The sequence below is a fragment of the Mytilus californianus genome, unplaced genomic scaffold, assembly GCF_021869535.1.
Source record: "Mytilus californianus isolate M0D057914Y unplaced genomic scaffold, xbMytCali1.0.p SCAF_5, whole genome shotgun sequence".
In the NCBI taxonomy this organism is placed as follows: domain Eukaryota; kingdom Metazoa; phylum Mollusca; class Bivalvia; order Mytilida; family Mytilidae; genus Mytilus; species Mytilus californianus.
The window spans coordinates 90,643,399-90,667,340 of NW_026262701.1; the positions used below are offsets into that span (position 1 = coordinate 90,643,399).

Consider the following 23,942-nt stretch of genomic DNA (forward strand, 5'->3'; position numbering starts at 1 on the left):
ATAGAAATTGTAGTTGATTTTTGGACTGCAATCCTTCGTTTTAAAAGGCCTCCGCCAACGTGAGCCACAGTAATAATTAGTGATAAAGATGGTATACAAACAGGGTTTCCCAAATAAGAAAAGAAATAATTACACCTTAAAATCCCTAAAACTTAACATGATCAAGCTACAGACCTAATATAAAATCATTCCTTTCAATAGTTTTGACCGAATTTGACCATAACTTTCCTTGCACATGTGTTTTAAAAATTTTCTAAATATCTGGAAACAGGTAGTGGCTTAACTACAAATGTCAAAGGAGTATGTTCAATAACACCCTAAAACGATCCCTATTTCTAGCTACAATTATAAATTAGGATTTAATGACCAATATCACAATGAATCATAGCTAATACAATGACTATATAGAAAATATGTCTTTTTGTTGAAAATTTACGTACTTGCTTTCTATTCATGATGTCACAAATATCACTCATTTTGATTTTGACCAAAAATTCAATGAAAACGGGTCAATTTCCAATGATTTTTTGGACAGGAAACATAAAGCTCATGCGTCAACAAAAAAGCTTTTTAACAAAATATTTGTTATCACATTTTACATATCTGACTTGAATATTAAGTTTGTCGACGCCTGTGCTCTAAGTTTCCTAGGCCATAATTTGGTTGAAATTTTGACAATTTTGTTAAATTTCGCAAAAATCTCTATTTTGATCTTTACAGGATGTAAAAATCAACGCTTTTAAACTAGAACTTTAACAAAAAAGTTCTATTCAACTTTCTCACGTGTCTTTTTATCACTTTAAAACATTTATTGTCTTGAAACATTGAACATAATAATCGGGGCCAAATATGACCCTAACTAAACTTACTTCTTTGCTAACACGGTAAAAAATAACATTATCAGGCTGCAGACCAAATATAACCTTATTTCCATGGATAGATTGCTAAGAAAAACTTTCACAATTGGCAATGCAGGCAAAAAGTTCTAAATGACTTAAATGCGGACTTTTTAATATGAACTATGTTCATAATTTCACATTATATGCAAATTTGTTAATATAAAAAACAATATTCAACTGTAAACTTTTATTGTATTCAACAGTGGTCTGTTTTGCTGCTTTTAAAGCAACACCACTAGGCACATAGTCAAAACAACTGCTAGTTTGGTTACATTTACTTGATAACAAGGCACACAATATATCATTGTCGAGTTCTGATCAGAATTCAGGGTAAATTTCTTTATAATTGAAAATGATCTCTCACAGTCAGAATTGATATTTGGCTGAACTATAATAGCTTCATGAAGCTTTGAAAGAGTGTCATAATGTTTTTTTTTGCCATCTAAAATGTCATCTATGATCTCTGCCATTGCTCCCAACAAACTATACAATATATGTTGCTATTGCCTGGTCAAAGCTGGGTAGTTCATCAGAAGACAGCTAATACTATGAGAACTGATCCAACAGTTCCGTGATATTTCCATCCCTTATGGCCTGTGGAAATCTGTTGGCTACATTTTAAACTGAAAAAGAAAAATATTTTATAATTGTTAAATGCTTAATCAAATAGCTATGTATTTTAGTTCTCCTCTCATATGTATTGTTATGATTGCAACATAGAGTGCACAATGCGTTACTCATCCCTCAATGATTTAAAATCGAACTCCCAAATATAATTTATAAATCTTGGTACGTATACATCGTTTTCGCTTAGAAATCGGCTCTATAGACGACGGCACAGGTCCTGAAAGCTACCTCTTTCTGTGGACATTTCCCCTAAGTGAATTTGAAAGAAAGAAAGTCCCAAAATTGTAAAAACTAATCACAAACTACTTACCTTGAGAGCTTTTGCTGTTCGTCCATATAGAAAAATAAACAATGGCCAGATAACAATTACTTAGCCTGGGATCCTGGCCAACTGTTTGACATCGACGAAGTATTAGATTTGGTCAGGATGCCAGGCTAAACAATTACTTCGAAATTTCGGTATTTATCGTGTTATAATGAAAAAACCCGAGAATCGCGATATCACTAACAACCTAAAAATCATAACGAAAAAGCGTGTAATTGCGTGTAAAGTGGTGAAAAGCGTGTACACGCCATGTGATAAAATCCTCGCGTGTAAACCGTTGAAAAAGCGTGTATTACACGCGAATATCATGTCAGTTGGCAACTATGGTCATAAGGAGTATTCATGCCATGTTTTATTCCATTCCATTCAGTGGTTCTTTAAAAGAAGACATTTGTATGTATTTCCCATAGGGTCTTATGTTAAACTAAGTCCCTCTCTGGCGTCCATCTTGGATGATGGATCAGTTTCAAAGTAATAACACTTGGTCAGCACCTGAAAAGGAACATTTTTGCCATGTTTGGTTCCATTCCATTCCTTGTTCTCTTAAAGAAGACATTTGTATGTATTGTCCATAGGGTCGATGTTAAACAAAGTACCCTACTGGTGGCCATCTTGGAAGATGGATCAGCTACAAAGTAACAACACTTGGTCAGCACCTCATAAGGAATATTCATGCCATGTTTGGTTTCATTCCATTCAGTGGATCTATAAAAGAAGACATTTGTATGTATTGTCCATATGGTCCTATGTTAAACAAAGTCCCACCCTGGTTGCCATATTGGATGTTTGATCGCCTACAATGTAACAACACTTGGTCAGCACATCATAAGGAATATTCATGCAATGTTTGGTTTCATTCCATTCAGTGGTTCTCTAGAAGAAGTTCAAAATATAAAAAGTTAACGACGACAACGAAGATGGACAATTACAACAGACAAGGACAGACAACAGGTGCCAAGTAATGAGAAAAGCTCACTTGGCCTTTTAGACCAGGTGAGCTAAAAACCAAGCCATAATTATGAAAAAATAATAAAGTTACACATTATTTGATATATGCTCTTATAAGCAGACTTCATAAGAACCAACTCCGACCTGTTGGTCCTAACGTTGACAAAATTTAAAGACGTCTGCCAATTTCACAATTGAGCCTGTCTGTTTGTACAACTGCTATCATACAAAAGGCCTTTTGGGTCACTGCGGTTACTTCTACCAACATTTTGTAGTTTGTCAAATCATTGGACACTTGTTTTTTGTTTTACTTTTACTTATTGAGGTCAGAAATCATATTACTTAAATAAGGATGATTGTGTCTGACAAAACTTGTTATAAGGATCTATATTTCAATGATGTTCTCTAAACATTTAAACTTTTTAGCAAAACATATTTAACTGAAAAATAAAACGAAAATTTCATGTGAATAAATTTTGAAAATGGTATATTGATAAAATTTGTTGATTTTATTATAAGAAATATTAAACATACTTTTTGTCTCTTCAGGTTGGATTAAACCATCTGCCACCATGAGATCAGGACCTTCAGGTGAACAAGATTTACCTAAAATAAATACAAATCATTCTGAAAACAGATAATTATGTGTAAAAAGGGTTAATTTAAAGTGAAATTTAAAACGAATTTAAATTGAAGGTTATTGACTAAACAAAAATTATTGTCTGATCAATGTAAAAGTTCAGGTGTCGGACCATTAACAAAACAAATACTCAGTCTGGACCTGGGTCTCTACGTGCAATCAATTGAAATAACATGTGAGCCAAACTGATCATTCCCTTTCATTGAACAATGAGTAATGTGAAATTTTCAACAGTCTGCAAAAAGGAAGTGGCTTACATGACAGGTAAAAAAAAATTGCTGAAACACTCAAGTTCAACATTATCAAGCTACAGAGTTTTGACCAAATTTGACAAAAAAATTTCCCTTGTTTCTAGCTTATTGTACTCTATAGTCCAACCCTATCTGGCAGGTTCAATTTTGGAGAATAAAACTGCTGACTATACAAGCCTGAATTCGTTGGTGGTGCTAAAAACTTTGCCTCTACGCATTTTTCACAGGGTCTTACCCTTTTGATTTGGCAGTCCTACTACAAATCTTCCTCCTATAAGACAATACACAAAAAATCAATTAGTTTTCAATTCTATAATTTTTTAATTATATGATGAATGACAGCTGAAAGATTTACTTGTTGACAAAATATTTTTGTATACATAATAATTAGATATTTGGGCCATCTTTTAGTCCTCCTTTTAATATGTATACTATCTGACACTGAATAATTGGTGTAAATGAAGAAATGTATATGGAAAGGGTTGGTGTTTAATGTCTAGTGGAAAACATAACATGCATATGGGATGAAAACATGTAAATGTAAATCACTGCTTAGAACAAGATAGACATGCTGAGTCAAAATTTCAACAATAATATTTCCCAAACTACCAGTCAACATGAAATATGCAACCCAACCCAGAACATTTCAATTAATTGGTTTGACACAGTTCAGGATAGAACCCAAATCCTCCCACACACGCTAGGCAAACTGCCACCACAAGACTATTCAGGCAGTCCACAAGGAAAGGCTCTTCATTTTTATGGATGGCAGAGATGACAAAATATCACACAGTACAAAGTTAGTAGAACTTTCCTAATCTATCAAAAGCTAGATTGAAAACTGTGAAGTCATGCATTAGATAAACCATAAAAGTGAATTTTCACTTGAACTTGCATTGGTCTATAGTATGTTGTGAATAGTGATTTTATTTCTAACCGTACTTTAACTGAATGGTCTCAGAACTTTGAACATTCTATTGAAAGGTAAACCATTTTACATACCAAAAATTAATACTTACTTTTCAGTTCTGATATTGAAAACTTTTTCAAACTGACATAACACTTCTTTGTCATCTGAAAATATTATTTTTGAAATTATTTCCAGTCTGAATAAGGTATATAATTGGTTAACTGGCAAATTCCATTAAACTTAGTTTAAGCATACATATACATAAACCAATCTTACGACTAAGGCCATCCAAAATGTGTTTGTGCCTGGACATAAATTTTCTTGAAAATAGGCCTCATAAGCAACATAATTTTCAAGAAATCTTATATAAGACTGATTTTTAGGCTTTTCAGTCAAAACATTTTTATTGCAGACTCTTTACACAGAATATAAATAAAACAAGAATGTATCCATAGTACATGGATGCCACACTCGCACTATCATTTTCAATTTTCAGTGGACCATGAAATTGGGGTCAAGACTCTAATTTGGCATTAAAATTAGAAAGATCATATCATAGAGAACATGTGTACTAAGTTTCAAGTTGATTGGACTCCAACTTCATCAAAAACTACCATGACCAAAAACTTGAACCAAAAACTTTAACCTGAAACGGGACAGACGGATGGACGAAAGAATGAACGAACTGAGTGAGGAAAGGATGAACGAAAGGACACAGACCAAAAAACATAATGCCCCTAAGTGGAGAATAACAAAATAAGAGGTACACATCAATAACATAGCAATACATCTGCACAAGCAAAAACATTTATAAGATATAGACTGAGAAAATCCTTATGATCTTCATTTATGATGTCTTTTATTTTGAATGATTTAGTTTTCATTTTTTAACATCTTAATTTTGATTATCTGATTGTTGTGTCTTTGTTTCTTAACCAATAAACACAACAACTAATCCTATATATATATTAATGTTTTTGTCCAATTAGTCAAAATGATATGCAAGGCCAGATTGAATTCACCTCAACATGGTCAGTACTTCAGCTTGCTGTCAGTAGTTCAAAGTCTTCTTTGACACAATATTTTTCAAACAAGTGTATTTCTTGTACTTTTGGTTTTACTTGAAATGTACCATTTCTTATTCAACAGTTCCAAATTATAAAGGACAGCTGAGACTCAGATCTCAAAAAGTTAGGTAGTTGATCATGTACCAAACGTTTGTCTTATGAATGTCTATAAACCAAATCCCTGTTACTTGTTGTCTTTTGTTATCTAAATAACTTTGTCATTGACAAATGATTGAGGGAATTTTATACACATTGTTGTCAATTTAATGGAATTTTATGCAACTGTCATACAAGTAAGAGGTTTAGCTAGCTATAAAACCAGGTTTAATCCATTATTTTTTACATGAGAAAATGCCTGTACCAAAGTCAGGAATATAACAGTTATTTTCCATTCCTTTGATGTGTTTGAGCTTTTGATTTTGCCATTTGATAAGGGACTTTCCTTTTTGAATTTTCCTTGGAGTTTGGTATTTTTGTTATATACTTTTTGTTATGGAAGATTAATTTTAACTTTATAAAAGTTGTTGTCTTACTTGAAGTTTCGAAGATTGCTCATGGACAGTACACAAAGAGTCTTCCAACATGTTTGGAGTTCTTGGTTCACCTATTTAATTCAAATATAGAATTGTAAGCATATGATATTGCAAATGTTTAAAGGCAATCTGTAAATTTAGGCATAACAGAAGGCAAAACTATTACACTCTACTGGTAAATATTATGTGTCACTGACGATGACTATATATAGCATGTAAGAAAAAAGTAAAAACTATAACCTACAAGATAAAGACTATCATAGCAACATTGCATCCATCTGCCAATGAAAATTACATAATACAGATATTCACAATATAGAGAATTCTGACTTGAAATCTAGAAGTGAATTTAAATATTATAGTCAAATTAGAAATTATACAATCAGGAAAAGAACTATTTTAGCAGCAAATCATTTTGCCCTTTTTGAAAGGACAAGAAGTGACCTCTTACAGAAAGCACATATATATTTTTTTTTTCTTTTTTAAAGGTTCCACCTAAATAATCCTCATTGCTCATAGTCTATAAGGGTGTGATAAACTCAGATTAACTCATAACATGAAAACATGCAGAGAAAATTTACAACAGATAGATCTCAACTAGATTAACATTTTTACCCCATGTCAGATTTACTCTAAATGCTTTAATTTCAGATATGTAAGCCAAAAACTGTATTTCACCCTTATATTCTATTTTTATGGGCCATGTTGATAGGCAGGCAGGGTCATCGGACACATTTTTTCAACTAAATACCCTAATGATTAATGTGGCCAAGTTTGGTTAAATTTGGCCCAGTAGTTACAGAGGAGAAGATTTTTGTAAAAGTTAATGGACGACGGACGACGACGGATGTTAAGTGATGAGAAAAGCTCACAATGGGCCAGATGAGCTAATAAATCGTGGTACTATCATATAGAATCATCAAAATATCTAAATGAACAGCAGACCGGAAATGATTTCCAGTATTCACTTCATCCTACAATAGCCTTTTCTTTATACTATAATCAGGATAATGGTAGGTTTCTTAATGACTTTAAATCATCGGGAAAAGGAACACAGTAGTCCATTTTATTATAATTGCATGAATTTAAAGTGAGATTTTAACAGAGAGCGCCTAGTTTTCTTCTTCTTATTCTTCATAATTAAGGTATGAAATATTCCATCGACATCTGATGACCACATACTGTTGCATATGTGGACTATATATAAAATTTACCCCAATTTAAACAGAAAATAAATATTTATAGTACAATGAAAATAACAACCTTGATACTATAAACATTCTAACTTTATGTTATTAAATAATAGTACAGAGAACAGCAAGAGGGAGCTTTTGTCTGACGTTATTAACTGATGGTGCCTGAACAAGTACCACAGGAGCTGATTCCACTCACAGTGACACAATGCAAATGATTAGAAGGGACCATCAGAGAAATATGGGGAATAATGAAATCAAAGTTATTTATTAATTTGTTCATATTCAAACACTTCTTATTTGACTCAATTTCAAATTTAGAATTTTGTGGAAGACATTTATTATGGATTGCCATGTCCAAGGATAAAAAGCCTTTTTTTAAATGTTTTTCGTTAAGCAATTGCTGTATCATTGCTAGGCTGTTATAAGCATCTAGTACACTAAATCTAAGGGTCACCATTCATTTGTCCCGTAATTAGGCTTGTATAGTTTGCACTGGTACATTATCCGAACCCCCCTTCTCGCCATGAAATTTCAGGTAAAACAAGTGAAACTGTGAGCTACTGCTCACTGATGATACCCCCGCCCAAATACTTGACGGTAAACAGGAAGTTGTTGAGTGATGAGTCTGAAAACACATCACATGGTATAGCTGATTTATATAAACCCTGAAACCAAATTTCAGAAATCCTTGTAATGTAGTTCCTGAGAAAAATTTGACGAACATTTTTCAACTTGGATGTCATTTGTACAATGATGTAAGTGTTCTGTAAATAGGAAGTTGTTGAGTGATGAATCTGAAAACGCATCACACGGTATAGCTGACTTATACAAACCCTGAAACCAACTTTCTGAAATCCTTGTAATGTCGTTCCTTAGAAAAATGAGACGAAAAATTATTCATGGGACGGACGGACGGACTGACGGATGGATGGATGGACTGACTGATGGACGGACGGATGGACAGACAGAGGTAAAACAGTATACCCCCACTTTTTTAAACCTGGGTATAAACTCTGAACTGTTACAAAATGTCTGATGAAACTCCAGTAATTTCAAATCTTGTGTGGTAATTTGTGGTATCGTTTTCCATCATCAAACAGAAGTTGAAACTGCTTGTAAATGGTTCTAGAACACTTCACAATTGTCATGATTGTTAAAATAAGTCAATATCACACAAAAAGCAATTTAGAAACTTGTGTATATTTAAACCAGAAGTTTGAATAGCTCATGTAAAAGAAAATAAATACGGTGAGAGTGTACGGAAAAATCTGTATTTAATAGATATCACTAGAATACGACTTTAAAAGTAAAACAGTTCCATTCTTGTGTAAAACAATGTTTAATATTTATATAACACTGATGTTTGAAGGATTTTAAGCTAATACAAAACACAGATTCCAGTTTATTTTAAGCAATGCAGTGAAAGAAACAAGAAATTTGTAGTGAAGCATTTAGTTTTTAAATTTATCAGTTTTAACTTGATATTGAATGAAAATAACATATCAATATGGATAAGGTAAATTATTAGTTTTGAAAATGATAATAGCGCCCTCTACAATAATAATAACAAACATGGCAGAACGTAAACAAACCATCTCGCGAAATAGAATTTTTCTATTATTTCTTGCTTATTGCACTCTATGGTTCGCACCCCTGTATGGCAGGTTCATTTTTTGGAGAATAAAACTGTGGACTATACAAGCCTTTATTCGGAAGCTTTGAATTCTTCTTAAACAAACAATATTATTTTGTTTTGTTCTAATTTTGTACTAATAAAGCAATTAATATGTGATAATCTTTGTATCTAATAAAAACTGTTGCTAGGCAACCTTTCTTTTAACAGGAGCACAATAGTTTTTTTTCTTCAAGTAACTTAGGGCATTGACCATCAATGATATAAACATTAACTTACTTGGAGAGGCCTAAAAGTGACCCTAATCATACCTTGTCCTTTACTGATTGACAATTAGTAATGGCACACAAACTATTATGCAATAAATATGTCATAATTAAGGATCATTTAAGCCATGGTTTAATGTAGATACATATTTATTTAGTCCATGAATCAGAATCATGTGCATTCGTATCAAGAAATTTTCAAAAAATCATGAGTTTTGGGATAATATAAGTCTCCAAGAATATTGCTTTACATAGCAAATTAGACAAGACTGCCTTAAATGCAAACCATTATTCCCGTTGGGGCAGTAGGCGACTATTAAATTATGAACAACAGAAAACAAATAAAGACAAATTTAGCTGAATGATAGATACCTTTATCATGTGAAGCTTTAACTGTCTTCAAGCTATTCTTGTCAGACTGGAAAAGAAAAATCAATTCAATGTAGCCTACAAGAATCTTGCATCACTTATCAGGCATCTATACAATTCACAACTACATATTTTTTCTCTTCCACATAAATAGCATGAGCCCGTTATTCAGTTGTTGTCTTTGGTTACTGTTTATTATATTTGTTGTTATTCATTTTTTTAGGATAAATCATGCTGTTGCATGGTAATCTCGTTTGAATGTTTACATTTTTATTTGTCTTACTATAAGGTATGCATGGATTTCGCTCAATGTTGATTGCAGTAATATGAGTAAACATGACCTTCAATTTCTTAAATCCAAGTCTTTTGGTTCCAGTGGATAGTTGTCTCAATGGCAATCAAACAATGTCTCCTTATTTTCATACAATTGCTTTCGAAATGGGACATTAAAAAAAACACAACAATTTTTTTTATAAATTCCCCCTAAATGATGCTTCAGATAAAATCAAGTCTCTTTGTTTCTTGCTTTAATATGTGTAGTATTGTGAATCTTTGAGGACAGTTTTTTGTGGATTTTGTGGGTACAGATGAATAGTTAATTCAAATGTTCAACAAAGTATAAATTTCTCTTAGGATTGTATGCAAACTTTAAAGATTATCCCAAAGTCTGCATCAGCAGAGGAAAAATTTAGCATAACTAACAAAATATGAAAAATGTAAATCATAATTCAATTGGCCTGGTTGAGCAATTTTCATCAATAAAGCCATTTCTTAATCAATCAAGGACTATTACATCAGATCAACAACAGTGATAAATACACAGATATGTCTCGCTTTTTTGTTATTTTTGTTGTAAAATGCAAATGTTGAAATCAAAATAGCAATACCTTAACATGTAAGATATGCAAAATATTCAGAGTCAATGAAAAAAGGTACAGGGCCAAACAATCTCCATGGAAATGAGATGTGTCAATGCTAATACAAGTGCATACCATATTATTGACCTTCCACTAGTGGTTCCCCATAAACTGACCTAATCACAAACTAATACATGCAAACTAACCAAAAGTTTCAAAGTCAATAGACCATGATTGAGGGGTGTGGTCAAATAATCTCCATGGAAATGAGGTGATGTGCCAATTCTAATACAACTACAAACCAAATATCATTAACCTACCACCATTGGTTCCCCATAAACTGACCTAATCACAAACTAATATGTGTAAACTAAGCAAATGTTTCAAAGCCAACAGACCATGACTGAGGGGGCTGGGCCAAATAATAGACAAAGAAATGAGATGTGACAATGCTAATACAACTGCTCACCAAATATCATTGACCTACCACCAGTTGTTCTACATAAACTGACCTAATCACAAACTAAAACATTGCTGATGCCACCGATGAAAGCGCTGTATGAAACAGCATACCAGGTCTTGCTATAAGTCTTGCTTTTTTACTACATCATGTACATTAAGGTGATACACACATTATTAAAATGGAACTTGACCACCATTTTCTAATCAGTAACAACATAAAAAAAAATTTAATCATTGATTGATGTTTTATCAAGTGATCATTATCATAAACAGCTGGAGCAACCTGGCCAAAAAACCTGCTGACACTGCTGTAAATGTATTACCCCAAATAAATGACCAGTGCTGTACATGTATTACCCCAAATTAATGACCAGTGCTGTACATGTATTACCCCAAATTAATAACCAGTGCTGTACATGTATGACCCCAAATTAATAACCAGTGCTGTACGTGTATTGCCACAAATTAATAACCAGTGCTATACATGTATTACCCCAAATTAATAACCAGTGCTGTACATGTATTACCCCAAATTAATAACTAGTGCTGTACATGTATGACCTCATATTAATAACCAGTGCTGTACATGTATTACCCCAAATTAATACCTAGTGCTGTACATGTATGACCCCAAATTAATAACCAGTGCTGTACATGTATGACCCCAAATTAATAACCAGTGCTGTACGTGTATTGCCACAAATTAATAACCAGTGCTGTACATGTATTACCCCAAATTAATAACCAGTGCTGTACATGTATTACCCCAAATTAATAACTAGTGCTGTACATGTATGACCCCAAATTAATAACCAGTGCTGTACATGTATTACCCCAAATTAATACCTAGTGCTGTACATGTATGACCCCAAATTAATAACCAGTGCTGTACATGTATGACCCCAAATTAATAACCAGTGCTGTACGTGTATTGCCACAAATTAATAACCAGTGCTGTACATGTATTACCACAAATTAATAACCAGTGCTGTACATGTATTACCCCAAATTAATAACTAGTGCTGTACATGTATGACCCCCAAATTAATAACCTGTGCTGTACATGTATTACCCCAAATTAATAACCAGTTTTTAGTTTGTTTGAAAACCAAATAAATTTGACAAGGCCTCTTTTAAACATATAAATGGTATTAGAAAAAATCAAAATGGATCATCAACAATAACTCATATCATAATATAATTCAAATAAATTCAGTCATTTAAAATGTTAGAAAAATGTTTAAAAATCAAGCTTACATTTGTTGTTTTGGACTTTTTTCTCCATGGCAGGTTTTTAGATTGATCCCCATAATCGTAGCGTAACTCCTCTCCCCTGACTATTTCTTTGAGGGCAAATAATGCCAAATGGGGATTACCATCCACATGAATACGCCTCATAATAGAATTTTTTTCTCTGCCAACGCCATCATTGACATACCTGCCCATTAATTTTGAATTTGTAGCATCAATGCTGAAAAATGAAATTTCACAATAAACATTCATTGTCAATGATCAATTAGCAGTTTTGTAAAGCCTGTCATGGCATATTATACAATATTGTACAATTAGTAGTAAATTGATCAAAATATACAAGAGCTAGTACCGGACATGAAAAATACCTGTGTCAATGCAGATGTTAGCATCCATATGTCACCCTACAGCCTTCAACAATGACCAAAACCCAAAACATGACAAAAAATGTAAAAAATATCAAAAGAATCAACTGTTGACACAGATATGTGTCTCACCTTTTTGAAATTTTGATAGTATAATAAAAATATTGAAATTAAAATGGAAATATCATGTACCCTATGCAAAACAATCAAATTCAATGAACCATGGTTGAAAGTGCTGGTGCAAACTATTCAAATACATGTAATTCAAGCAAATGTTTTAAAGCCATTAGACAATAACTGAGGGGTATTGAGCCAAATATTCACCATTGATATTTGATGTGCCAATGCTTATACATCTGTATACCAAATATCAATAACTTACATCAAGTGGTTCCCCTTAAACTGACCTAATCATATCATAGTATCAAAGAAACAGACTTAACCAGAAAAAACTATAAACATTGACCAATGAACCATGAAAATGAAGTCAAGATCAGAGAATCCTACCAAACAGACAGACACCATGTCCTTTTTTCCATATGTACACCTTACAATCATTACATACACCAAATATAGTTGACCTATTGCTTATTCTTGTATCTGAGATTAGGACCAAATTTCAGAAACTTAACATTGACCAATGCTACAGTTGACACAAAAAAAAATGATCATGCTGCACAGAATGTTTTTGAAACAATGGAGAACTAGACATCATTGAGATGGGAGCCATCTTTGTGGTCCCCGCTGTAAATAACCTGTGGTAAAAAATTTGTATCTTTACCAAAGGACATGGGGTTGTGAACTGAAACCAAAGTTTTTGAGCTTGACCTTTGACCTAGGAAGTTGTAAATACATTATGACACACCCTCTGGTAGTGTTAAATATACATGTCAAGTATAAACTTTGAAATCATAACGGTTGTCAAGATATAGAGCGGACACGATCTTTACCATAGGACATGGGGTTGTCAACTGAAACCAAAGTTTTTGACCTTGACCTTTGACCTTGGAAGTTGTACATACATTATGTTGGTTAATATATATGTCAAGTATCTATAATATTATATGAGAAGACCTCATTTTGTGTGTTGCTTTCCAAGATAAATTAATCATCATGCCTCTGTGTCCCATAGGTATCATGCATAGTCGTGTTTGTCATCCTCGCTTTTCATTATTCAGTTTGGGTTATTTTTGGAGGAAAAACGAAAATAAAGGCATTCGGATATTGTGTCCGTCATCCGACGGACTTTTAAGTCATAGACAAGACCTCCTTTTAGGACTGTTTTAACATTACACATAATTTTCATAAGTACTTGGGGACAGGACAATTATTTACGTGTTTTTCTGTATACTATGATCATACATATACTATAAATAAAGTGTATTTGCTATTTACTATCATTTATATTATATAGAGTCTCTATATTATGTACAAGTGACCGCCTTGCATAGTAAACTTGGAATTGAATGATAGTAAATAGCAAATATAATTTACTTATAGTACATGTTTGTTAATAGTATAAAGAAAAACCTGAAAATAATTGAAATTAATAGAAAAAAATAACGGACTGTGGAAAAAAGGGAAGGGCTAAAAACTCATCCTACAACAGTTTACATAATTTCAACAATGCTCTAAATGCCTGCAATTTCGCGGGTGTGTTCTAGTAAACTTTGAAATCATAACGGTTCTAAAGATATAGAGCAGACACAGTCTGCGCCATAGGACATGGGGTTATCAACTGAAACCAAAGTTTTTGACCTTGAACTTTGACCTAGGAAGTTGTACAAACATAATGACACTCCCTCTGGTGTTGGTTAACATACATGTCAAGTATAAAGTATGAAAGTACATGTATGAAGTTTCTCTAGACATAGAGCGGACACAATTTGTTAGGTGTGGACACTGGACAAACAGACAGAAAGATGGATGGACTGACTGACTGATCACTATAGGGCAACCCGCCACTAGGCGGAGCCCTAATGATCTTTACAAATTACTACTGTGTAGCATCATCACCTGATATAGGCACTCCAGAAGCAGTTGAAAAAACAAATGGGTAGTCAGGACAAGGTCAAATTCTTCTCATTTTCATAATATTCTACGTTTTGCTGACAAGTAAAGTTTTCTGATACTGATTCCTAATACATGTAACATAGCCATTATTTGGGTCTGATTATGATCCTTTAATGACTTTTTCTCTCTCAAATCTTCAAAATCAGAACTGGTGGTACCTGTTCAAAGAAGCATGTAACAAGTTGAAACTCATTTAAACACATTTATCCTTCAACTATTCATTTGAGGTATTTGTAGAACAAAGTTATATTATATTTAAGCTTGAACAATATTGTGACATAATTAGTTTTTATCTATTGTTTTCTGAGAATTTCATGTAAATGAAGTGAATAAATTGTACAGCAAAATGCTTTTTTTTCATCTTTTGCAAAGTTCATATCCTCTTACATTTTTACAGAGGATGACCTTGAGGTCATTCCGCTGTATTGCTATCGCCTAAATTTCCATTATGCAAATTAGTTTTGGGATTTCAACCGATCTATAAAAGTTATAGATCCGCGGTCATTACAAGGGAAAAAAGTGCATTTTTATACCTGCGATTCCGTTCTCCGTTCGTACGATGTTTCATCAAAAAATGGAATCATTTCAGTTGTTGATTTAGTACTGAAAATTTGACTGAATTATCTCCTTATTAAATACGGTTTTATATGTTTAATAGGTGTTTAAGAAAGAGGTCAGGTGCTCATGTTCATTCATAAAACTATCGTTCATTCATGAATTTATCGTAAAATCAAAATCACTACACAGGTCACACAGGTTGTATACGTAGTTGTCAAAAGATTACCTGTATAGTATCTAAAAATAGACAAACTTAACTGACTCCCCTTATAACATTTTGTGAGGGAATTCGATGTTTGCTATACCACTGTTCATTTCAACGCACTTTATGACGATACCACTTTATCAATATGAATGAAATTTTTTGCAGTGTTTTAAGAAATAATTTTACTTTAGAATCGTGTATCATTTGTGAACTATTAAATGTTTTACAAGGACGAATTTTCTGTATAAAGTCAATAATTGTGTGAACTTTTGAAGCCCAAACTTTTTATAGCCTTAAATACGCTAATGAAAGATCCGAAAACTATACCCATACAGAACGACATGTTTTTGAAATTGTAGCAAAACTTTTGGTTGACAAATTTTAATTCGTTATTGCATAAATATTAACTTGAAATATCTGTCATTTTCTCCCTACCCAGTTTACCTCTATTACTCATTATGATGTGGACTTGACATTGTTATTGAATCTTATGCAATTTGATTGGATTAAGTTATTATTAGATTACCTTCAAACTGTTCATGCTTTTTCGTACGAGTATATTGATTAAATCAGAGCGTGCATGAATGTGTACAGAAAATTAAATGACCTGCAAACTGGACACTGGACCAGTCCATATTACGTTTTATCAATGAATAGATTTTTTTTTATTTCCCAAATTACAGGGCCCATAAAGGGCATAAAATCAGATACAATTGATTTACATAATTGGTAACAACAACAATAATAGCGGCATATAAATAGATATTTAGTATATAACATTGGTCAGAATCAGATGAACGAAACTTAAGGTATGAAAGGTAACAATTGCCACTTTTTATCTTTTCACATAATTTTCCACATACACATTAGATAAATTATTTTTGATAGCCTATTGCGGAGAAAAAAGAGAAAGTTTACTGTATTAACGTTCTATTCCATTAAATACGCCATTTTTCGAAGATAAATGCAGAAAAACATTTATGAACGGCTACGCCAGGTAAAATTGTTGTTTATCCTAAAAAAAAATACAATTTTCAGTTTCATTAGAATATTATAATAATAATAAATCCCAAATTTATGTAGTCATTAGATAAAGTCCTTATATGTCCGATCTGCCTATTTTTGGACATCAAAAGACAATACAATCGTTTTAAGGTCAATTTCGTCTACCTCACACAATCTTGTTAGGCACTATAATGAAATGGACCTGAAATTTATTTCACATGTTTCCTGAAAATTGATAAATATCAAAGCAACATAGAGCTGTTTGTTCTAGTTCGTTTAATGACAATTTAATGTCATGTTTGTTTGTGATGACCCCCCTTTTCGGGATTGCATCAGAATTATAGTTATCTCGTATCGCATGAGGATGACACATGTCAACTGAGCAATTATGTTTGGGACTTAGTTTTAAGAAATGATGTCAAAGTAACATTATGAAAATATTTTTAGTAAGCTGAAATATATATTTATTTTTTACATGTTTATGTCTTGTAAGATATTTTATTTCTGTCCCGTTTTTCAACATTTGCGTCTGGAAAGTTGAAATGTTTTAACTGAATGGTTAATTTAAATTAATTATGAAAATGGTTAAAATTAAATCAATAAAGGAAATTATTGCCCAGTTACAAACACTACCAGGGGATAATCCATAATGATTTTTTTTCCAGTTATATGTTTCAGCACATGTATAATTAACCCCAACTTTAGCCTGGTAAACTTGTTGTCTCCTTGTAAAATATAAAACATATTTAAAATGATTTCCTGCTAAAGTCTTATATTGATATAAAGTTAAAACCGTCTTGCTTCTCACTAGTCAACACTCCTGTCCTGTCAGGTTTAATTCTTATATATATATATGGATGAAAAATAAAAGTCCACAAAACATTAACATGGCAGCAATTGCTTTTACAGCCTTTAAGACTTTGATTTTTTTTTTACAGAAGAGTGTCCACCATGCACTTGCATTACACTATAATAATAGTAGAATAGTATGATATACAAATAGATGAAAATTATATATACATGCAACCGTAATATTAATATAATATATAACAACAAACCAGTGTATTCTCTGGAACTATTATTATATTAGTATAATAGTCTAAGGTATACTGATTTGTATCACTACAATATAATAGTTATTACGGTGAGGTTGAATTTCCTGTCATTTATTCATCATCCAAGCACGAACTTGTATAAGAAAAAAAAATCTCTGTAAATTAACCTCAGTTTCAGGTATAGAGATGTGATCTGTTTCTGTGACATAAGCTTTTGACCATCCACAAGAACCTGCGGTCATCCGATGTTCAGTACTTCAGTACTTTGATTTTTATTCTTGAACATGCATGAAATATTTGCCACTAGACATTAAGCTACCAACAATCAATCAATTATACAATTCAATAATATCATGTGCACAACTAGTACTGTAATATGTGTTCAATAATTCTGTGAAGTTTAAGGGATCTAAATTTAAAATTGAAGGCAGAATTGTTTACACAAAACAGATCCCTCTTTTGTTAATTTTGCCAAAAATTATAACCAAGTTTGGAAAAAGAGAAAAAATTCCTTTAACAATTCCATAATAGCAAGTGTACAATATTTCCGTCAAGTTTCAATTGCTACACTTTATATTGCTAAATCAACACCGAAAGGGTACTGTCACCTGCATTTGTAAAGATGATTACTGTAAGATCTAAATAATCACTTATTAATTGTGATGTACATGTGAGTATGTTAAAATTGTGTAGACATTTTAAATACACAAAATGTTGTTAAAAAGTAAATGTCAATATTTCAAACCCTAGCAAATTTTTATAAAAAGGAAAAAAACATCTCTCTTACCCCTCCCCCTGAAATTACAATCTGAATAATGAATTAAAATGTTTTCTCACAAAATATGCTTAGAATAATCCTGAAAAGTCACAACATCATCATTTTGAAACCAAAAAAATGCAGCTTTCTTACCTCAGCTTCTGATCCTCATTATCTCTAAAAAAGAAAACATAACATCCATGGCCTTTTCTGACATGGCTGTCAAGTCTCCTGTCTCCTTTTTCACTGGACATCAACTTGCCTTCATACTCAAGTAGAAATTCTCCCTTCATAAAAGCTCTTGTTGTAAAGACCCCTTTTCCTGAAATGAAAAAAAATTGCTTATATCTACTTAATACAATAAAATGCTTCGCTGATTGCAGCCTGATATGACTGCAGAAGTCGAAACCTGAACAGCTGGGGCAAGTTTGGACATAAAATTCAAGCTTGATACTGTCTGTTGGATTGTGATCAAATTTTTGACATAATATAGGTTTCTGACACAAAATAGATGTGGTCAAAGATCTTAAAAATCTATTACGCAATACTGTGCTATTGGGTAATATTGTTCAATTGAAGATTTCTTCTTGAAACTTTTCAAAAATTTGAAATTCAAAAATTTTGGAGAAAAAAAATATGAACCCCCCCACTCCCCAAAAAAAAATTTGGGAAAAAAAAAATACCCCAAACTTTTTGACCCCCCTTGGAGTAATTACCCCCAAACTCAATCCCAGCCTTCCATTTGAGTTATGGCACCTTATAGTACAACTTTAGAGAGATCCATACATTTAAACACAAGTTATTGTCTGGAAACTAGAAAAATGCTTGTTTTTGGTCACTTTTTGGCCTCTTAATTCCTACATGTTTGGGGCAATTACCCTCAAACTCAATCCCAGCCTTCCCTTTGTGATATGGAACCTTGTGGTATAATTTCAGAGAGATCCATACACTTACACACAAGTTATTGTCCAGAAACTACAAAAATGCTTGTTTTTTTGCCCCTTTTTAGCCCCCAACTCCTAAATTGTTGGTACCATAACCCCTAAAATCAATCCCAACCTTCCTTTTGTGGTATTTAACCTTCTTGTAAAATTTCATAGAGATCCATTCACTTAAACTAAAGTTATTGTCCAGAAACCAAATGTGTGTCTAGACGACCACGACGACAACCACATCATAGCATTATACAAACCCAAAAATTTTTTTGCTGTCGTATAAAAACTGAAATATTCATGTAGTCTGGTAGTTCCTTCTATATCTAATTATGATATCAGAAAGTGAATAAAACTAAAGGCTGTAAAGGGTATTTGTTGCTCACAGAGGTCTATGTGCATCTTCCACAATGGGGACAAAAAAGTGTAAAAAAAATTGTCATTTAAAGGGAAATAACTCCAATAAAGAGTGATCCGATAATTTCAGGCATGTGAATTATTTGTAGCTCTAGTCTTGCTGATCAATTTTGCTATCCAATTTTCTCTCTATCTACTAGTCTTTTTAAGATTATAGGAAAAAATGAACAAAAATTGGTAATAATTCCTATAAGTCATCTGACAGTTTAGATGAAAATAGACAATAAGTAAATTTTTCCACATTCTGAACATTTTCTCTAATTCGCCACCGGCAGATCACTATTGCTATGTCGAGCTTTCTGAAACAAAAAAAAGATGTGGTATGATTGATACAACTCTCCAGCAGAGGCCAAATGAATTAGAAGGTTAGCATCTATAAGTCACTGTTACATATAATGACCTTCAACAATGGGCAAAGCTCAAAAGCAAGCTTTAAACGTCATCGAAATGAAAAAATGTAAAAGAATTTAAATGAGAAAACTTATTTTCATCATCAGCATTACAGTAACCTTCATACTAAAAGTATAATATAAGTGTATGATGTTAAATTTTAAAATTTAATTTAAAAAATAATATTTATATGCTCGACAAAAACCAAAACACAAAAACTGAATTTTAACCACTGAACTATTAAATTGAAGTCAAGGTCAGATGGCACCTGCCAATTGCAGCAATTTTTCCATTTGTAAAGGGGCATAACTCTAGAACAGCAAAAGTGATGCCACCAACCTTCAAACTCAATCTGTGTTTTGTAGTCGTTAGCATTGTGTATAAGATTCATTACATTTTTTTGAGGCAAACTAAAGTCATGAGAACTGAAACAAAAATTCAGCAATATTCCATTTGTAAAGGGGCATAACTCTAGAACAATAAAAGTTACCCCACCAAAATTCAAACTTTATTTGTGTTTTGTTGTAATAAGCATTGTTTATAGTTTCATAATATTTGGTTGAGGCAATCTTAAGTTAGAGAAAGGAAACCAATTTTGGGGCATACCAACAGACGGACGGAAGAATAAGGGTAAAACTTAATGCCCCCCTGATACGGTGAGGGCATTTGACGCTAACAGTAGTGAAAAAGATACGTTTGATGCTTGACAAAAATTGCCATTCCTACCCTTATTACTATACTATATATAAAAATATTAATTTTCGCGAACCATTTAGGTCACGGAAATTCCAAAAAATCCCTAGAGTAAGGAGAGTTGTACAGATAATGTGAATACACAGAACCCCGATCCAATTCATCTTTTGCTAAAAGTGTTCGTCATTTTCTGTTTTGTATCTACTAACAACCTTCCATTTTTCAATAATTCCTATTTAAGTGTGCAAAAAAACTGCATTAAAAATAGATATTCCCAAAGTTAAAATTCCGCTGATTGGTTGAACTACTGCTAAGATTCACAAACCTAAACTATAAATACATTTCCTCCTTTAAAATGTAATTCCTAAGTGAAGCTACTGTAAAGGTAATATATTAATCCTGATGTAATCTTCAATATTAAATGAAGCTGAAACTGTATATCAGTAGAAGAGAAGACAATGATAGATTGTTAAATGAACGTCTATATAATGTTGTTACATAAAATGCGATATTGAGTAAGGATCTATCCCGCCATAAAAAAAATCCATTGAAAACAGAGAATATAATCTTTTTGTTTTCAGAAATTCCGTTGAGCATTATTTACATTTAATTTGTATTGTATTTGGGTGCTGTTGACCTTTGTCTTTGAGAGCGCGGTAAGTAACAATCCCATTTCTTAGAAATGTAGACAATGGACAAAAATGTGAACCTTGACGATATGGGTCACTGACTTTTTTCTCTGATTTTTAATACTAGTATCTAACCATTTCATAATTTCTGAATTATCTGTATTTACAATATTTTTGTATTTAACGTGTAATCATGAACATATCTTCAATTTGTTCAAGTTTATACACGATAAATGGCTATATATGATGATGAAGAATTTGTATGCACACAAGATGGTGGAAAATGAATCTGACATCACTGTACAATCACTTGACATTATTATTTGTAAACAAACGTCGAAAAGAACATGTGTCGTATAATTTCCATATCATTCCAAATTTTGGATTATTTTTACAGATTTTGCAAAAAAATACTGGATTTCCACCTATTTGTCTATCCAAATTTTTGTCTTGAACTAATATGTCCATGAAACTTATTCAATAGACAATACAAAATCAGCAACACATTGAAAATATTATTTCAACAAACATGTTCAATACTTGAAAAAAAATACATGCAGTGAAATTTTTTGGTTAAAATACATTATGGCTGGATATAATTTCTGTATAAATATGCTTTTGGTTGCATATAATTTCTGTATAAATGCTTTTTCCCTTCATAATAGTATTACAAAATGTACATGTATGACAGTATGTATTCTATAAAGTACATGTATTTCTAAAATGCACATTGAGTGGTCCCAAGTAAGGAGTATTATGTTTGTAACACTCAGAAACGTGATGTCTATCCCCCAAACCTGTCCTTTGTATGATAATGAACAATAAAACGCTACGTATGAAGCCAAAACGTATCCCTGCACTATTAAAGTTCATCAAGTGTCTTCGTGATCGTCAAGATGAACTAGAAATAAACAATGTTTGTTCCAAAAGGTACTTAATAACATTTGTGTCATTTCTCTAATGACAGAAGTGCTGATTATCAATTATAAGAATTTAATTTGTGAAAATGATTCGTGCAATAAAGCATTATTTTTTTTTTCAACCAATCGCTCAACATAGGAATGGAAGTGACGACGCCCCTAAACGCAAGAAAGATGTTCACTTAAACCAAAGTTTTTGAGAGAAATGCGATTAACTCGAAAGTTGTCTGTTTGTTTTGTCTTGCTGCAACAAAGTCCCCAAAGCTTAACTAAGGTACAAAAAAATGTATGCTGTTTTTGGCATAGCCAATGAGTTAACAATTTGTTAAAGATTATAATTACAATTTTTGACTCAAATATATTAATCTTTATTGACTATGATTGTCAGTCTTCCAACCCATGTTTTGTATGTTCTCTCCGGCTTCCTCCTTCTATGAAATAAGTCCACATTACTGTTTGTTTACATATAGGTTATTTTAACAGGAAACACTCAAGAGAAGTCAAATACATGGTATGTGCATGTACTATAATGCAGCTGAAGGAGCATTTGAATATCTCATTCTTTTGCCCCCAAAAAAATATTGGTTAGTTTATATTACAGAGCTCCAGATCTAGATAAGCTGCATATTTGCGTGATTACACAATAAAAACAATTGAAAACCTAATGCAATTGACTATTGCAGCGTTCAAAAACCCAATTCATGCAAAGGAAAACCCAATTATGTATGAAAACCATGGGTTCTCAACCCTTTTAGTCGTTTTCCTGTGCGTTATTTACCCTAACCTATACATTATCTTCACGTAAATCTATTTTTGTAATATTTATAACTGGAAATCTCCTTTTCTAAAAATAAAGTGTTACATGTACATCAAATAGTTGATCTGGGTCCCTGTTTAAATTGTCTGTTGCTCAAAATGGTAAACGTGCTGATATAAATAGATTTCGATCTTCTCTGTGTTTATCAACTTAGTGTAAGTGATCATATTATTTTGGTATTGCTCTGGATTTATGACAATGAAATTATGAATGAATTAAAACAAAAGTAAATTTCCGGTAAAAATATTGAATAGAAGCATGTTTTCATGGAGTGTGTGTCCAAGCGAGAACATCTCTATGTTCATTACTTTAGAAATAATTATTTAAAACACAGATTTCACTATTCAGCCCCATTAAGGGCCAGCTGAGGCAGGATTTTCTCGCTGCATTGAAGACCCATTGGTGGCCTTTGGCTGTTATCTGCTCTTTGGTCGGGTTGTTGTCTCTTTGACATATTCCCCATTTTCATTCTCAATTTTATTTTTTAAAGAGATTATCTTTAGTGCCACGTGGAGACAGTAGAGTGCCTCCCCATGTTTCAGGTTTATGCTATTATAATATACTAGATAATGGAGTGTGTGTCTGAGCGAGAACATCTCTATGTTCATTACTTTAGGAATATTTATTTAAAACACAGATGTCACTATTCAGCCCCATTAGGGGCCAGCTGAGGCCCACCTCTGGGTGCGGGATTTTCTAGCTGCATTGAAGACCCATTGGTGGCCTTCCGCTGCTATCTGCTCTTTGGTCGGGTTGTTGTCTCTTTGACATATTCCCCATTTCTATTTCCAATTTAATTTTTACAGAGTTTGTCTTTAGTGCTGTGTGGAGACAGTAGGGTGCCTCTCCGTGCTTCAGGTTTATGCTCTTATAATATACTAGATAATGGAGT

The 23,942-nt window shown here is 32.6% G+C and overlaps 1 protein-coding gene and 1 long non-coding RNA gene across 2 annotated transcripts; both read right to left on the bottom strand.

Moving 5' to 3' along the window:
* Nucleotides 1–1,071: 1,071 nt before the first annotated feature.
* Nucleotides 1,072–3,406, bottom strand: LOC127703248 (uncharacterized). The gene is made up of 2 exons (XR_007982876.1): nucleotides 3,334–3,406; nucleotides 1,072–1,522 (listed from the first exon to the last, which is right to left on the bottom strand). It is a non-coding gene; the product is annotated as an uncharacterized LOC127703248 (long non-coding RNA).
* Nucleotides 3,407–3,452: 46 nt separating this feature from the next.
* LOC127703240 (histone-lysine N-methyltransferase PR-Set7-like) lies at nucleotides 3,453–18,569 on the bottom strand. Its single transcript, XM_052207762.1, has 6 exons — nucleotides 18,406–18,569; nucleotides 12,241–12,454; nucleotides 9,668–9,713; nucleotides 6,201–6,271; nucleotides 4,710–4,764; nucleotides 3,453–3,961 (listed from the first exon to the last, which is right to left on the bottom strand). The coding sequence occupies exons 1-6, from the start codon at nucleotides 18,543–18,545 to the stop codon at nucleotides 3,912–3,914; spliced, it is 576 nt and encodes a 191-aa protein (XP_052063722.1). The 5' UTR covers nucleotides 18,546–18,569; the 3' UTR covers nucleotides 3,453–3,911.
* Nucleotides 18,570–23,942: the final 5,373 nt, after the last annotated feature.

What these genes read in the sequence shown, in the direction of transcription:
- LOC127703240 (XM_052207762.1), bottom strand. Translation starts at nt 18,545, where the DNA reads ATGAAGGGAGAATTTCTACTTGAGTATGAAGGCAAGTTGATGTCCAGT. An exon ending in AAAAGTCCAAAACAACAAAT is followed by an intron (nt 9,714 to 12,240) that starts GTAAGCTTGATT and finishes TTTCTTTTCCAG; the next exon opens with TCTGACAAGAATAGCTTGAA. An exon ending in TAAAGCTTCACATGATAAAG is followed by an intron (nt 6,272 to 9,667) that starts GTATCTATCATT and finishes TGAATTAAATAG; the next exon opens with GTGAACCAAGAACTCCAAAC.